The following is an 18,083-nucleotide window of genomic DNA, read 5'->3' as shown; positions in this document are numbered from 1 at the left end:
CTTTCTATTCTCTTTGGAGACAGTATGGAGATGGTCATACATAGTTAAATTCTAAGTTGTCAATTTATTGCCCAAAATATGGGGTGCTTGGGACCACCTGCCCGACCAGACTCTGGTCGAAAAACGTCCAAATATCTATCTGGTAGGACTAAAAATCCTAATGTGTGTGGACCCCACTGGTGCACGGATAAAGTTTTTGCCTACGGGCCCTGTAATTCCACAGTTTTATTCTTGGAGCCAACAATCAGATTTGCCTGACGTAAACAAACAAGGGGATCTCAACTTGTATGGTCATCTTAACATATTCCAGAAATAAACATGTAAACATGTTTAACCCTTTCACTGCCAGCCGTTTTTCACTTTAGGGGCCTTTCCTTGGGGGGACTTTTAGTTTACCCAGGAAAACTATATATTGTTTTTTTCAGGACAACCTAAGCTTTTAAAATATGGTAGAATTTTTGTGTAATTCCAATTCTGTAACAAGATATAGGCTTCTAAATGTCTAAAAAATGAAAAAAAATCATATTTTCCATAATATAAACACATGCACCAGAAACAAAAATTAGTTTATGCATGAAATTACAACTGATTTGGAAAGTCCCATGTCTCCTGAACGTGCCAATACCAAATATATATAGTTTTATGGAGATTTCTCACTTGTATAGGTCAAAAACTCCCAGCAGTACACTACCAAATTTCCAAAGCACTACTCCAGAAAGCTGCATACTTTAGATTTCAAGGCCAAAAATTCCACTAACAGAAAGTTTATCCCAGAAAATTTTACATTTTTAGAAAGAAGAGATTCTGGGGAATCCAGAATAGGCACAACTGTTTGTCTACTCCAAACTATCAAGTTGCAATGCTTTCCTAAAGTTATTGGTTTTTATCAAAATTTGTGAAATTTTTTTAAAATCGCTTCAAAGCTTCCAGTCTATAGTATCCTAACTCCTAAAGGTCATAAAGTAACCAAATAAAACACCCTAAATATGAACACCAGGGGTCCACTGAACAGTTTGATGCCCAATATGTATAGGTTTAGCTAAGTATGTGGCATGTAGGGGCCTCAATGTGAACATACCCCCATATGTACTGTCATTTCTGTCATTTCAGCTTCTGCAAAATCAACATTTACATCATTAGATGTGGGATAAAACTAGTAAAAAGTACATTCACCCCAGAAAGCCATATATTTTTGGAAAGTACACATTCCCCCGAATCTAAAATGGGTACTCATGTCTTTCTACTCCACAGTACCAAGCCGCAAAGCTTTCCTAAAGTTGGCAATTTTGATAACATTATTAAAAATCCACTCAAAGCTTCCAGTTTCCAGCATCTTATCTCCCACATAGCATTAGGTACCAAGATAAAACACCCTAAATATGAACGCCAGGGGCCCACTGAACAGTTTGATGCCCAATATGTATAGGTTTACCTAAGTATGTGGCATGTAGGGGACCCAATGAGAACATACCCCCATATGATCTATCATTTCAGCTTCTGCAAAATCAACACATTTACATCATTATATGTGGGATAAAGCTAGTAAAAAGTACATTCACCCCAGAAAGTCATACATTTTTGGAAAGTACACATTCCCCCGAATCTAAAATGGGTACCCATGTCATTATACTCCACAGTACCAAGCCATAAAGCTTTCCTAAGTTTGACGATTTTTATGGCATTTCCAAAAATCACCTCAAAACTTCCACTATGCAGCATCTTATTTTCTACAGGTTATTAGGTACCAAGACAAAAAATATGAACCCCAGAGGTCTACTGAACAGTTTGATGCCCACTGTACATAGGTTTATCAAAGCACATGGCACTTAGAGACCCCCAAATATACCTTGTGCACACTAATTTCATGGCTTATCTTTACCTAATTCATAAACACATGGCAGTTTTATGAGGGGTGGAAGCTGCAAAAATGTAGGGTGACCCCTAAAAACCCTATATTTTTGGAAAGTACACATTCTGACAAATCCAACAAGGGTAAAGAGTCCTTTCTACACCAAAGTACCAATCTGCAAAGCTTTCCTAAAGCTAGTGGTTTTTATGACATTTCAGAAAATCACATAAAAATATTGCAGTTTGCCACATTTATCTCACACAATTTCTTGCATACAATGGCAAATCACCCCAAATAGGAAAACCTAAGGTCTACTGAACAGTTTGATGCCCAATATGCATAGATATACCAAAGTCTGTGGTGTGTACTGAATCCAAAATGAAAATAGCGCATATGGATTTCTCGCCAACTTAGCTTTTGCACACAGAGCCCCCTGACAGCGTATTATGTACCGTAACCCCCCTAACTATACAGAGACACCCAGAAAACCATATATTATTGGAAAGTACACATTCTGACAAATCCAACAAGGGTAAAGAGTCCTTTCTACACCAAAGTACCAATCTGCAAAGCTTTCCTAAAGTTAGTGGTTTTTATGACATTTGAGAAAATCGCATAAAAATATTGCAATTTGCTGCATTTATCTCACACAATTTCTTGCGTACAAAGGCAAATCACCCCAAATAGGAACACCAGCGGCCTACTGAACAGTTTGATGCCCAATATGCATAGATATACCAAAGTCTGCGGTATGTACTGACCCCAAAATGAAAATAGCGCATAAGGATTTCTCGCCTGCCAGCTCAGCTTTTGCACACAGAGCCCCCTGACAGCGTATTATGTGTAACACCCCCAAACTACACAGGGACCCCCAGAAAACCATATATTTTTGGAAAGTACACATTCTGAGGAATTCAAAATAGGTAAAGTTATTTTTCTACACCAAAGTACCGCATGGCAAAGCTATGCTAAAAGCAGATTAGGAACAGTTATACAGGGATAAAAATGCAATACAACCACAAAAATTGTGTAAATCGATGACACAACAAAATAAGTCACATGACAGTGTAATTAGTGGTTAGAATAATAGATCCAATAGTCATGGTGTCAAAAAAAAATTTTTAGGGAAAAAAACTAAAGACAAAGGGGTAAAAAAAAAAAAAGTAAAAAAAAATCATCATCATCATCATCATCAAAAAAATTGTGTATACATGTGTGCAGACATCTAAAATGTGTGTGATAGTGTGTAAGTGTGTATATAAGTGTGCTAAAGTGTGCTAGAGTGTGCAAAATCGGACAAAAGAAAAAAAAAAAGTATGCTAAATTGTGTGTAGATGTGTGTGTAAATGTGTGTAAATGCCTGTAAATGTGTGTAAGTGTGTGTATTAGGCAAATAAAGAGCACTTACCAGCAGGGATCGCAGGCAGGCAGTCCTCTCTGCAGTCCTCTGCAGTCGTCGCACCACAGGAAGTGAATGGGCGGAGCTAGGAGGAGCAAGGAGCAGGGGGAACAGACTCGACAAGCAGCAGACGCTGCGATCGGTCTGCTGCTTGTAAGTAGGTCGTGCGATGTGATTGCATCGCTGGACCAACTTGCCAGCCCCCTTGGCTCCTTGCCGAGGGGGTTGGGGGCACAGCTGACTAGAATTACACTAGTACCAAAAACGTAGGTACTACATCGGTGGAATACAACTGCTTTTTTTAAACCGACGTAGTACCTACGTCTTTGGCAGGGAAAGGGATAAAACATGAACATATAAACGCATAAAATTTTAGTTCAAACAGCAGAGTTACATTAACATATACTGCATTTGTATAGTTTTAGAAACAGATCTGCCTAGGTTAGGACCGCAGAGAAGACATAAACGGCCATGTCAAGAGAGACAAACTAAAATTAGGAACACATTTTAAAACTAAATATCTATTTCAATCACTACATTTTTTAGAATTCTTTAAAAGTAATTTAAAAAAAAACAAAAACCTCAATACTCTTCTTCTTCATTCACAACCCCTCATTAAGAAACGCAGGTGATAAAAAAATGGGCATCACTGTATAAATGACAGAATACATTACTTTGTCCTTCTTTAGCATGTCCATTTGGGTTCTTGTCATTGTGTGTGTATTTAGCTGCTCCATCTCCTGATCCAGCTTTCGTACATTTCTGTCTAAATCAGACTTTTGGCTCTGTAGTTGGGCAACTTCCCCTCTCAATGCTTCCAAGTTGCAGCTCTTTTCCACATTCTCCAGTTCACGCTCCTGCATTGCAATTATTTCATGAAAACATCAAATACACACAAGTATTTAGATAAATGTTTGAAAGGTTTGCACAAGTTACTAGGGTCTCTGGGATGAGTAGATGCAAGATTTGCTATGGGGGTTTCAATTCTCTTCCTACCAGAATAATATGTTCTTTGTGCAAGATTTACAACAAAAAAATATTGGTGATATATGAATACAGCGGTCTCTATGCAAAATAATATTCTATATAAAACTATACATTTGTCTGAATTAGGCAAGAGTAACTCAGCATAAAAGAAAATTCTTGCTCCTTTTTCATCATTTCCAAACTTGGTACAACCCCTCTTGTGCATGTAAAGGCCATCTCCCACAGACGCCATGGTAAATAAGATACAAGACAATCCTACTGGGTTTATTTACTGTTTATTTTTTATGCTTCATGGTATGGTGATCCAAATCCAAGACCTTCTTTGCATACCCCATCAGACCAGAAACCCAAGTGCTCATATATTATAATATATATATATATATATATATATATATATATACATATATACATTACATATATATACACTAAATGACTAGGCCATTTAAGATACATAAATATTTAATACAGAACTAAGCCAATACTAGCACACACAAATGTGTCTATGAATGTATGATGCTTCTCTGCTTCACAAGTGAAAAAACCCTAAATAGTCATAAATGTTATATAGAAATCACTCACCGTCTTCTGAAGCTCTTCGTCCAGTTCTTGTAGCCTGTCGGATGAACCTTCCAACTGCTGAAGTTCATATTTGACGTTCTTCAGGTCAGTGTGTTTTTTGCTCTGTGTGGAGGATTTCAGCTCAATAGTTCTTTCAAGGCCAGTTTTCTTGTCTCTTATTTCATCGATCTGCCTCTGCTTCATTGCTTCTCTTTCTGAAAATTCTCTCTGCAATAAAAGACATAATAGGTATTTAGAGAGGCTATCCTATTTGGGCATAACTCATGAAAAGTAAAGTGCTGTATAGACATTTAATACATATTTGTATTCAGGTCACTTTGATTTATATTAGTAAGTCTGATTATTTGCTTGTTTTACATTCTGTCCACTGGATCTTGGGCTTCAGTATGGGCACTCTGTGTGTATGATCTCTATGTACATAATCTCTTTCTTTATGTATGTAAATGGAAATATTAAAAAAAAAAGTAGGGAGAAAACATTTGCATGTCAGATAGGTAAATGTATTCTAAGCAAAAAGAATGTTGTTACCAAGATCTGGTTTGCATGGGCCTCATCCTTTTCCTGCCTTTCTTTCACCAACATCTGAAAGTTGCTTGTTTGTCTCTGGTTAAAAGGAGTTCGCTCAAAACCATCAAGTTCTAACTGTGCTGCCAGGGACTTGATTAGAGAGTCCCTTGTCTTGATGTATTGCTGGTGTTGATCTGCCTCCAGCTGCAGACGTCCTGTATAAAAAAAATGTTTTTTTATATCTACTTTCCAGTTATAGGGGATAGGAAGATAATCTTAGAGGCACTGCATTTAAAACATAAAGGTATGCAAATATAGTATATGGCTTCTTGCAAAGGTTGGGGTATCCAGATTTACTAATAAGGAGCAAGAAACATACAAGGGTAAGAGTGCGACAAAAGGCCAACTGTAAAGGAGAAGGGAAGGTGAAATCAGTACAACACTGCACTGGCTTGCCATACTTATGAGCAAGGGTTAGAGAATCTTCTTTCTCGGTGGGTGCACATGCTCAATAGGGTGAAAAGAGGAGTTTTAAGCAAAAAAAACACCAACTTCACTTTATTGCCCATGCACCCGCCCAAAGCCATTGTAGTGCTCACTGAGAAATACCCCGGGCTGGTGTGGTTTTCTATTAATAGGAGCACCAGCCCAGGGTATCAGGTAAGTGATTATAATGACTGGGGGTGTCTAATTTCACCTTTCCTTCTCCATTAAGATAATCTGACCAATCTGAAAAGATGCCCCATTTTGGCAAAAAGGAGTAATGAGTATCAGCTGCCTAGCTGGCCCCAGGCATTGCATGTCAAAATCAATTTCCTCTTTGTTACTAACATGTCTTCCTACACAATATAGCATATTGGAAGTGTCCCAGTTACCTAGTTTAAACCATATATGGCATTATACTGATATTATTCATTGGGTATTTTACAAATATTATTCACTGAGTATTCAGCAGATGGATTTCTGTGCTGGCATGCTTTTTTTTCACCCTTTTTAAATGTCATTTACAGTCCTCAGCTCTTCTTTCTATTCTATATACCTACATTAATTTTGCCCTTACTTATTGGCAGAAGTATGCTATCACATACCAAACAGCAAGGATTTTTAAATGATGAAAAAAATAGGGCCCTGTGCTGTTTAGGGCAGGTCTTCATTATCCTTATTAATATAGAAAATTCCCTTTCTACGACAACCAACAAAAATTAAAATAAGGTGTTAAATTATCAAATGGAGGTTTGCAGCGCTGCCTCCCAAACTGAATCTGGGTCACCCAATTAAACAAACAGTGAATGTGAGAGTAAGGGGCAGATTTATTAAAATGCAAGTTTAGAGCTTAATATATAAAAACTCACCCACGTTCTATTTATTGCTATGGGATTTTTAGAAGCGTATTCGTCAAATGGTGAAATGTCACTTTCACCCATTGATAAATATGTTTTTAAAAACCCATTGGAATGAATAAAACTTGGGTGAGTTTTTATATATTAAGCTCTAAACTCAGATTTTTATAAATCTGCCCCGAAGTGTAGTGTCTGCAAAATAGTGATGAACAAGATGCTGCATAAAGAAACTTTATTCAGAAAAGAATATAGTTGACAATATAGTTTCAGTTCAGCAGCTAACCCATCTTTTAGTGGGTAATAATATTTACTAAGCAACACAGTGATGCTCAGCTTAAAACAATAACAGTTTAATATACAGTTAAATAGTTACCTTGTTGAACTAGCAGTTCTCCTTTTTCCCTGTTAAGCCTTTGGGACTCTTTGCATGCTCTGTCCATGTCACGCTGGTGATCATTCAGCTTTCTTTCTTTTTCCCTTACAGTGCGCTGATGATTTTGATACATATCACTGAGTTCTTCATCTGTACCTTGGAAGACCTGTAAGAGAAATGTGAAGCTTTCAGTTTAATTAGGCTACACAACAAGAACAGTAAATGGACGTGGCACTCAGAGAGACCTTACAGAATGTCCTGAGCATTCTTTATCATTTAAACAGTAGCATTCTAAGACAATTTCGAATTAGACTTCATTTTTTGTGTTTTTTGTAATTTTAACTTTTTTTTTTATTCTGCAGCTAACAGTTTGGAATTTTAAGCCTTACTACTTAATAACGCAGAAACTAGGCAGCAGTTTGCAAGTCACAATGGAAGATGAATAGGTGAAAAATAAACAAAATAAAACCCTTAAACTCTCTTTTTTTGGTTGTGGAGCTCAGTGGCCATAACAACTGGAGAACATTTCTAGCTGTAGTTTGTAAATAAAGAGAATGGAAATTACAATACAAAAAACATCAAATATAAACAAAGAAGAGTGGTTGCTTAGAATGGGCACATCTAAAATATTCTGCATATTAATTTTAAGAGGCAATAGCTCTATGGGTCAGATTCATCATGCCCAAATATTTTTTTTCCCCAGAAAAAAAAAAAAAAAAAAAAATATTATATATATATATATATATATATATATATATATATATATATATATATACACACACATTTCAGATTTAACAATTTACTTTCCATGCTGACAAGGCTGCATAAAATGAATGTTTATGCATCTTCTATGATAAATGTGTCAATTTGTTTAAAACTTTTCCTGTTACCATGTACCATACTGCAGAGAATAGGCATCAATTCATAATTTTCTGTACAACATAATAATACAGACCAGAAGAGTATAACCAACCTTCTCCATTTTCTCCTCTAAATCTTGGTTATCCTTCTCCATGGTTCGCTTACGGCTCTCTAAAGCTTTTATCTCATTATCAAGTCTCATCACTTTAGTAAGATTTCTCTGTATGTCTGCCAGGCGATCCTGAATAATTCAAGGAATGCATAAAATATAAAAAACTTTTATAACACAGCAATACAAACACACAATTTTATGCATCAAATATGAATTAAAAACTCTTCTTTAGCATAAATTCTGATGCTTTTACACCATATGACCACATGGCCTTACCAGCATCTATATACTGTTTTTCTATCATTTATGTTTGTATTTGTTTATTCAAAATGTATTTTGCAGTATTGATATAATATTAGTTTAAGACGTTAATGTACACTGAACAGTCTTCATAGTGATAGACTGTGCTGTCAGGTTTTCTATTAGTTTGTATGTCTAATTTGTACCCTGATATGGCAGCAAGTACAAAGTTTTTATATATCTGTGTCTTTCTAATTATCTTTGGATGGAACAGACTTTATTGATTTATTTGGCACAGAAGGCTCATTCAACCCAGCATACATATCAGTGGTAAAAAGGGTGAAGCTGAGTCTGCCTTTTGCACCAATAAACTGTTTAATCCGCATATACAATTCTAAAAAAACATGAAGGCTGTATACATACATTCAAAACGGCACTTGTCTTCAGTTTTCACTGTCGAATGTAAATGGTGACAAATGGAAACTTACCTTAAGTGGCTCCAATTGACTTTCGATAGATTTTACATTTTCTTTGGAAACAGCAAGCTGTTTCTCTTTGCTCTGAAGATTATCTTGAATTTCCCTTGCCTTTTCCTTGTTCTGTTTCAAATACTTGATTTCTACCTGATATTCCCTCACATTCTGAGCTTGATTCAAGCGAACTTTTCTTAAGGTTTCCAAAGCCTTAATATACCTGTAGTAGTACAACAAATAAAAAGTTAGTTTAGGAATTATAACGTGGTTTTAAAAGCCAAAGACTCAAGCATTCCTAAATAAGCCCCTTAGTATAATGCAGCTCAACAGGGAACAGGTATCTTGCAAAAATAAAAGTATTGAGAAAACAGGTTAGAGAGTCTGTTAAAAAACTGAAGTTTGGGTGAAACAAAGCATAACTAACACAGGAGTGACTTAAAAGGCACCTATTACATCAAAACTGTGTCTACCTCAAGAAGTATGGGCTTGCATACAGAGCTTGGACAGTTGTGGAAAAGATATAAAAAAAAAAAAACAAGCATCCATTGTGAGAGCTTTGCCCCCTGCAAAAGGAAGAAGCACCTTGTGAAAGCTGCCATGTAGGAGCACATGTGTTCACATATTGAACCCCAGCTCTCTTATCATTTACATACATTTGAAGTAGGGTCAGTTGACGTGACCTCCCATTCTACAATACAAACATACATAACACTTGCTCATTATGGGCATTCGTGTGCCCAACATAGCCATCTGCACTGGAACTCCATTTCTATGCAGGGCACACAGCATTTGCGAGCAGGGCTTTTTCAAGAAATATTATTGTGATAATATTGTTGTTATTGTGTGACAGGTGCCCTTTAAAGATGAAAAGACAAATGTCCAGCAATGAAACAGCCAAAGCCCTGATCTCAAACGATTCCATGAAGGTATGCAAGGTTAGTCCTGCAAGATAGTCGGTATTATCCATCCCATTTTGCATATGTTAGCGAGCAGCAACATTTGAAAAAACCAAAAGGGCCCTATGTTTCAAATAGCAAAAATTAAACAAATCAAAAAAGCATTGTTTGCTGCTGTAACTGAATGTTTACCTTGTTGCTGAAAATATTTCATCAAACTTTACTTTTAACTGCCTTCCCTCGCTCAAAGGCCAGTTGGAGTCTTCCTGGTGGCAGAATATTACATTATTCAGGACTGCTGAAGAGACTCCTAATGCACTGATCATTTCCTTATCCATTTCTGCACATTTTGTACTTAGGCTGACTTTCTCTCCATGCCTAGAACCAAGCCAGAAAAAATATTACAATTTATACAAATGCTTAGATTCCATATGTCATAGATACCTACAGTCCAAAGGTGCATAAAAAAGTTTTACAGCCAATTTAAAAATAAATCAATTATACATTATATGGCTAAACATATTCAAACACAATTTTAGCTCAAACTATCCAAAACTTTGTCAATAATGACTTCTCCTCAGGCGGAGCACAGTTTCAAACTGTGGAAGTGATGTCAAGAGAAGAACTATTCATAGGAAGCCTTGGATTTTTATGGGCGATCAGATATAAACAATCTTAACATCAATATGTGCAATGTCAAGTATTGCCCATGGTGTTATGTAAAGGTCACTATATGGCAGTCCAATAGAAAAGTCTGGGTTTGGCAGACGCCAAGAAAACTCTACCTGCCAGAATGCATAATGCCGATGGTGAAGGCAGAATAATGGTCTGGTGTTGTCTTTCATGGTTTGGGCTAAGGTCCCCCGTTGTTGAAAGCAAACCTTAAGGCTACAGTGCCCATTGCTACTACTTTGTGGCAGTTTTGGCACAACCCTTTCTACACTGGACAGGCTGTTTTAAAAGTAAAGTCAAGACCAGGATTTCCAAAAACAATACATTGTTTTGCGGTATGGCAAATGGAAAATTTTAATTTATATTAAATGATCTTTTGTTGGTTACCTAAAAATGCTTCTAGGCAGTATAAACACTTACTTCATTCTGGTAATAACCCCTTCAAGTGTTTTAAATTCTGTTGATTTTCCTTTCTGGGTGCAGATCATGGAACGCTGGACAGCCACAAGTTCTCCATTAACATCTTTGAGTTGTAGACGAATCTGAGCACGAACATCTGTTTCATGAGCGACCTGTATAGAAATATTTTGCATACCCATTTAGTGTTTCATGTTTTTTTCTTAGTATTCTCCCTTATTTTTGCAATCACGCATTAAATTACGTTATGAGTACATCTTAAACTTTGTGTTTGAGGAACTGAAGCGTGTTTTTGTTTTTAAAAAAAAAAAAGAAAAATTATTTCAGCATATTTTTTAAATCTCACTGTCAAGTGGGGGCTAAACAAGCTTAACACTCTTAGCTCAAGCTCTACAAGCAGGCTCTCTCTGCTAAGGTTTGAAAAATCAACTTGTAAGCAAATACATGATTTGATCTGAATTAACTCATCCTAGAGAGTTAAAAACTTTGGAGTGTAAGAACGTTGTATTTGGGTGAACACCTTCCACTCAAGAGACAGAAAAATCAGAGTGTGCAGGATCAAAATGTAAACTCGTAGCAAAAGTGAAATAACACAAAGTGATTTATTTTTTGTAACACTCACTCTGACCATTCAGATTTGTAGCCAGTTAATAAATCAAATAAATAATATAAAATATATTGTGTATAGGGGGCCCCTTCCAAGGATTATAATGCATCAAAGTGATATCAGTCTAGGATTGATTATATTCACCTTTACCCACAGACATCTCCTTTGAGACGGGCCAAGAAAGGAGGGAGAGTTTGGTCCGAGGCATCCCAGTGGATCTCAATCTTGATGCCTGCCTGCACCTTTTATTTTTTAAGGCAGGCTAAAAGATGAAAAAATTATTTTGGGGGATGAGGTCTGTGGGCAAGAAAATGATGAGAACTTGCCATTAAAAGAAGCTGTTGAGATGGAGAGGAATGTACATATGAGAAAGAATTGAAATCACTGGGATCCCTCAGACACACCAAACTTGGCCCATCTAAAAAGTGGTGTTTGTGGTTAAAAGTGAATGTAATTAATCTTAGACTGATACCACTCTGACGCATTATAATCCTTGGAAGGAGACCCCTATACAAAATCTTTTTCATATTAGAAATTTTTTATATTTTCCTTTTTGACATAAGGTTATTTTAATTTAAGAAATAAAAGTTACGTTTTACAAATCTGACTGCTCAGAGTGAGCCGTGCAACAAACGGATCACTTTGTGTTCTTTTGACTTTTCCAATAAAGAAACTTTTATTGAAAAAAAAAAAAAAACTTGACCTTGGAATCCTTAACCCCCACCTCCTTCAACAGAGAAGACAATGTATGTGTTAGTAACAAAGTAACAAATCAAAAGGTTTCTTAACTTTCGTGTTTTCTAGAGATGAGAAGAAAGTGAGGATCAGAGAGTTCACCTGATTTTAGAGTAACTACAACATAACAAGCTAGCAGTTTCACTAGAATACTACATGAAAATGACTAACCAAAAAGAGCACTATGACTTATGATAAAATTTTATGTGTCATGACAGGAACTGGCTCCATTGAAAGCATTTTCCACATTTTAGAAACACAATGAGAATACAAACGCACTGGTAATATCTAGCCATGCATGCACCCCACCATAATTGTATTGTGGAGGATCAAAGTCTGAGTTTACTGTCCATTAAGACATAAAAATTGTATTGTACCTTAGGATCATGTACAAATGTCTTTCCTTTGGATCCTGGTGGGAAATCCCCTGTTGTGATATACTTGAGACACTCAATTATAGTCTATGAAAAAAAAAAAACCACAAAATAAGTTTATAGCTTCATAAATATCTAACTTCAATATTTCATATGACGTACAGAATTGTGTACCTAAAACTATACAAAGCATAGTTTAAAAGAGTGGAAAAGGTAGGAGAACTATGAGGAATGCTAGGTACCAAACTTATATAAAAAAAAGAACTAAAGGTAAACAAAGAATACATCTATTTTTTTACACTTACCCCCATATGTAATAAAAAGAACTGTTTGCCAAGGTGTAGTTTACTTTTAGAAAAGTAACTAATAAATGCTTCCTGCATATTAGTTGGTATAGGTGAATGGATGAAGTAAACTTTGCACCTTGTATTTGGGCTTCTAAATCAGTCCAAGGCCACCAAAGCCCATTAGTAATGTCTCTGCTGAGGGCCTCAGAGGTTGCTATCTTGTTTCTGACAATTTACAGCACATAATCTGCACTCCTCAGTTTCTAGACTCACAATAAACAGTATACATACAATCTAAAATGTATGATACATAGTTGATTAGTAAACATTAACATTAGATGACAGCATATAAAATAAGCTTTGTTTTTCCGTAACAGTGCACTCAAAAGATGGACTAACAAGTTCCATATAGTTAACTGCTGTGAATAATTCTAAAGGCATGGATTATTACAGCTGTAGTGCTGCAGACAACCTAAATATTTTAAAGACTCCTGGGCAGGAAAAAGTTTGTTTTGCATCAGCTGTTGAAAACCCTTTGGTGCATTAAAAGACATATTTACATGTTTTTAAAAAAAAAATAACACAGAAGCAAAGTCAGACTCCAATATAAATAATATACTTACTGTTTTTCCTGCTCCATTGGGTCCTACTAAAAGTGTTAGAGGTGTGAAGAACTGAATAACTTGTTTGTTTTTATCTTCTATTCCAAAGCTCCTCACCCCTTGGATGCTCATCTTCTCTATTTTAGACATCGTGTGTTGTTTTTTCTGGTATATTATTTCTAAACTGTAGGTGAAAGAGTAAAATAAATACACACAAAGCACAGAGAGCAAGGCTGCACAAACAAATAGAGAAACAATAACCATACTGGGACTATTACATAGAAAACTCAGTACAAAAGCAAATGCAGCTTCTGCGTGCAGGCTCCTATTAAACAGACACAAATATAAAAGTTGGTACAATAAAGACACCCCATATTATCAAAACTGTTTTTACCAACTCACCTCATGCTCTAGAAGTGCCTGGTTTAGACACATGGCAAGTTGTGGGGGGGGGGGACTACATTTTTAAAAACAGCATGCATTTTTGCTAGGAATGTAGTGAATCAAGAATTCCAATACTTTTTACAAGACTGAATTAAATTGATTATTGGGTACTGGATTAAGTGTCAGCCTCGCCTACATACTGCATTGGGAAGATTATGTTTCCTGATGACACGCTTTCATAATATAAAAAAAAATTCTAGCCTTCTTGTTAATGTGCTGACTTTGCCTATTTGTTATTTCTGATGTGACTACACAGAAACCATTTAACAATACACCCTGCAGAATATAAAAGCAGCTCTTAGAACACAATGATGGGTGCTTGATGTAGCATGTCACTTTTTCTTTATCTGGTGTGCAAATATAAAACAAGGAGAATGCAAACCTTTATCAAAGATTGCACTCCTGTGACCAAAAACAGTTCAGTTAATTATTAGTCAACTGGCTAATGGCTAGGAGACAACAGCTCTAACCCCAAGCCTAATTTACCAGAGAACTGACCCCTTGTTCGTTTCTAAACTTTCACTGGACTCGTTGGTATTTAAAAACTTTATTTTTGAATATTTTTTTGGTCTGAATGAGACTGTATTGTGCCATTGATATTCTCCTCTAGGACAGTGATCCAATGCATATGAAACTGGACTATAACATTTTTGAATCTAGTAAATACTGTAATCGATAACATTCACAAGAGAGTCAACATTTATATTTTAATTGGCCCCCTCTTTGACAATACATTTTAGATAGCAACAAACGCTATTGGCCTGGGAGTCTGCTGCTTGGTGGTGCAGCCTATTTAATTAGGAGAATGAAAAAAAAAGCGATCAAAAAGGATATATGCACCAACCTCTGGTGTAATGAAGCTCAGACCTCTTGACAAAAAATTGTAAAACTTTTATTGAGTAGTAGTTAAAAATAGTATGTCCAGTCAATTTAAAATCAAGGACATAGCTAGTCACTATCTAATTGCTTATTCAAGTGCATTACAACACAACTCCCTGGTTTGGGGGCATTGAGAGCAACATCCAAGGGGTTGGTGAGCAACATGTTGCCCCCGAGCCACTGGTTGGCAATCACTGGGCTATAACAATACATAGTGCAGGGTCAATATCCTTTATAATGGGCTGTGCAAATTCAAAGTATATGCCAAAATGTCAGCATCATAGGGCAGCCATGGGCACCACCACATTACTCGGCATCTCATACTCTGTAAAACAAAAGATTCTTCAAAACAGATTGATGGCGGAAAGTTTTAACTAACAAAGATGCAAATTTTACAGCAATTTTTAGTCGCTGGTGCAAGGCTGTGTAAAACACAAACACTGTATATCTGTGCTGTGCCTATACACGGCTTTATGGCCAAAGGGGTTTTGTAGTTGCTGAGTGTAGGGCTTCTGGAAACAAGTAATGCCCAGTCTGCACCACTACAGCAGTTGATGAATTTCCAGCGAAAGAGGGCATACATTAATCATCTTCCTTGCAAAAAGTTTTTGGGCATAATAAAAGATTCTACGAAGCTTATTATTCATTTATAAAAAAAAATAAAGGCCATCATTTTGGAATATGTGTTTGTAAATGATTAACTGCGATTGGTTCAGTTGAAGCAATATAGCATGTTAGGTATCTTCCAGATCTGCTGATCAGCTGCTTTCTGCTACATTTTATCAAGAATCACAACCAGCAGTGCAGAAAATAAAAATGAAAAGCAATAGTTTAGTGGTGCAGATTTTTAACAAACTGAAGGCATATATTTGCTATGATTGCTGCACCTAAAGCACAGCTCTTCCAGGAAGGAACTCCCAGAACACATGCACAGGCTGGGAGGCTGCACAGCGGGAATGAATTAGTAATTAAAGAAGCCCCCTGTATCCGGCCATGCCTGCCAATGTGAAGCATCCTGCAGGCAGGGTATAGCGCACATAACAAGCATTACTATTATGATTGTTATTATGAAGGCGGCCGGAAGCCAAGGCACTGCAACCCTACCTGAGCAAGCGCTACTCACCCCGCAGCTTCTTCCGGAAACGTGATCTTTCCCTGTCGAATTGCGCGGGAGTTCCAATTCGCTCACATCAGACTCCGCCTACCAGGAAGCGAAAGTAAAACCGTATATGATTCGTGACGTGTAAACATTGACATCCTCCCTCTGCCACCCCTAAGTAAAAACCCCTCCCAGTGCCCTCCTCCAAGTGTAAACATCGCTTTTACTCAGTTGCATATTTTTCTGTAGTTGCAGAGCCATGAAGCACTCCGTCCCACCCCCAGCAAGTGTCAGCCAATGGAAACTTTGTTAGGGTGGGCGCATGTATGTAAACCAATCACAAATCAGAGTAGGCTGGTCCATGATTATTGACATTACGGACAACCAAATCACTGTTTAAAATGTGTGCCCGCCTTCTGGTTGTTAATAATTGCGGGTACAAATAGGGGCTGGTGTCCATAAAGTGTGTCTATAAGTGTAGTGAGCGGGCTGGGTGCTGGGTGCTGGGTGCTGGGTGCTGGGTGCTGGGTGCTGGGTGCTGGGTGCTGGGTGCTGGGTGCTGGGTGCTGGGTGCTGGGTGCTGGGTGCTGGGTGCTGGGTGCTGGGTGCTGGGTGCTGGGTGCTGGGTGCTGGGTGCTGGGTGCTGGGTGCTACATGGGCCTGTATACAGGGTTCTGGGGTTACTGGAAAGACTTTTGTGAAATAACCCAGGGAAACCTTCAGAGAGGCCTGCTACTGACCAGATATTCTCTTCCTGCCATCAAAGGCTTTTTTGTGCAAGAGAGATTTTCTTCAAATTAACGTTTTCATTAGTCCCCCATGGGCAATATTATAATTGCAATTTGGGATATGAAAGGAGAAAAACATTAGGGTGGCACAGAGGATACTGGATATAATCACATAGAATAGATGATTTTCCTGATGTACATGTGGGAGGTGTTGTTACTGCAGAGAAAAAAACAGGCATTTTAAAAACTGCTACAGCTTTACTGTAACCATGTGTCTTCTGCAAAAAGAGCACTGTAGGTTAGGAGGAATGTGCCAGGCACAAGTAAATGGGGGAGTTTAGAAGGAGTGAATTGAATTTTGGAAGCAATTTAAGGATGAAGAGAGGCAATCATTTTATAGTTGGGAATGATACAGTCCTTGTCCTAAATTGTAGGATCATGAGCAAATATTATTGATAAGGTAACAGCCTTTTTGTTCTTATGACAAGGATAATTATGTAATATAATATATATATATATATATATATATATATATATATATATATATATATATAATAATAATTAGGATAATAATGTAGATGAACCAGGCAAAGAAGAGAGCCCATTGAGCCTGCCTAGGATTCTGGCTCTTGAGGGCTTGAATATTATGATCTGTGAAAGTGTTAATAGGTTATGATTCCCTTTACAGCAGCTGTTGTCAGTCCTCAAGGGCAAGCTTGATGGCCAGTAGTTCTGATTAACCGTATAATTTCTTTTATCAGTTCCTCTGAAGTTGGGATCAGGAAGTAGAAAGGTGAAACTACCTTCATATTCTTGTTAGTGTCAGAAATAACAAAACCATAGAGGAGGAACTGGAGCTTAGTGGACTTCAGGGGACAGCTATTAGTAATATGCACAAACCCTCTAGAGCATCTGCAAAGCTTTTCTTGTGCCCTGAGATGTGTCTTGTGAGATTCATGGAATCCTGGGATGTGGTAGAAGTAGGTGTGGTTGGAGGCAGAACTAGGGGCCTTTGGAATCATGTGGGAAATATTGGTTGATACACTAATGGAGGTATCACCTAGAAGCAATTAAACTCTCCTGTTCAGGCAAGTCTCCAGATAGCATATTCCAGCATATGTATCATAGCCCACCTTGGCACGCACACTCAAAGTGGGATGGCAAGCAGAGAAACAGCAGCTGCTGCAGGATTCTGAGATGACAGGGTGGTGGCAGGAAGGCAAGAAGTGCCTCCAGAACTTGCTAAGAGTGACTGCTGAGATTCATAGGCTTCCGTGCTCTACATAGAGGGATTTATTAGAGGAGTCTTTGGGCTGTCATGGACCCTAGACCTGTAGGGTTGGTAGTCTGGATTTAGTTGAATTTTGGCACTTGGAGAACAGGGAGGAACTCTAAGCAGAACTTTGTGGCCGTTCTCTTAGTCTGTATGTCTTTTACTTCCTTTTACAGCTCTTTTCACTTGGCTTTATTCACAAGTACTATTCACTTAATTCTCTGGGAGGTGGGTACTACCCTTAAATACAATATGTTATCAATATATTTATATATTGTTTCATTATGTTTATATATAGCTGCAATATAGTTGCAGACCTTGGAAAGCAATGTTAGCATAATAAGGAAATA

General features: G+C 37.4%; 1 protein-coding gene across 2 annotated transcripts in view; it reads right to left on the bottom strand.

The window, feature by feature from the left end:
- rad50 (RAD50 homolog, double strand break repair protein) overlaps window positions 1-15,874 on the bottom strand; it is a 40,318-nt gene extending 24,444 nt beyond the window's left edge. Inside the window, exons 1-11 of one of the 2 annotated variants that reach the window (XM_018092195.2) lie at window positions 15,757-15,874; window positions 13,332-13,494; window positions 12,425-12,508; window positions 10,709-10,860; window positions 9,809-9,994; window positions 8,736-8,940; window positions 8,008-8,136; window positions 7,035-7,200; window positions 5,343-5,536; window positions 4,815-5,021; window positions 3,923-4,105 (exon numbers count right to left, since the gene is read on the bottom strand). In XM_018092195.2, coding sequence (XP_017947684.1) covers window positions 3,923-4,105; window positions 4,815-5,021; window positions 5,343-5,536; window positions 7,035-7,200; window positions 8,008-8,136; window positions 8,736-8,940; window positions 9,809-9,994; window positions 10,709-10,860; window positions 12,425-12,508; window positions 13,332-13,460 — 1,635 coding nt within the window. In that variant the 5' untranslated portion in view covers window positions 13,461-13,494; window positions 15,757-15,874. Of the gene's footprint in view, window positions 1-3,922; window positions 4,106-4,814; window positions 5,022-5,342; window positions 5,537-7,034; window positions 7,201-8,007; window positions 8,137-8,735; window positions 8,941-9,808; window positions 9,995-10,708; window positions 10,861-12,424; window positions 12,509-13,331; window positions 13,495-15,737 lie in introns of both variants that reach the window. The other variant, XM_012959771.3, reaches the window with a different exon arrangement.
- Window positions 15,875-18,083: the final 2,209 nt, after the last annotated feature.

This window comes from Xenopus tropicalis, chromosome 3, assembly GCF_000004195.4.
Source record: "Xenopus tropicalis strain Nigerian chromosome 3, UCB_Xtro_10.0, whole genome shotgun sequence".
Classification (NCBI taxonomy): domain Eukaryota; kingdom Metazoa; phylum Chordata; class Amphibia; order Anura; family Pipidae; genus Xenopus; species Xenopus tropicalis.
This window is presented reverse-complemented; position numbering and strand designations above follow the sequence as displayed.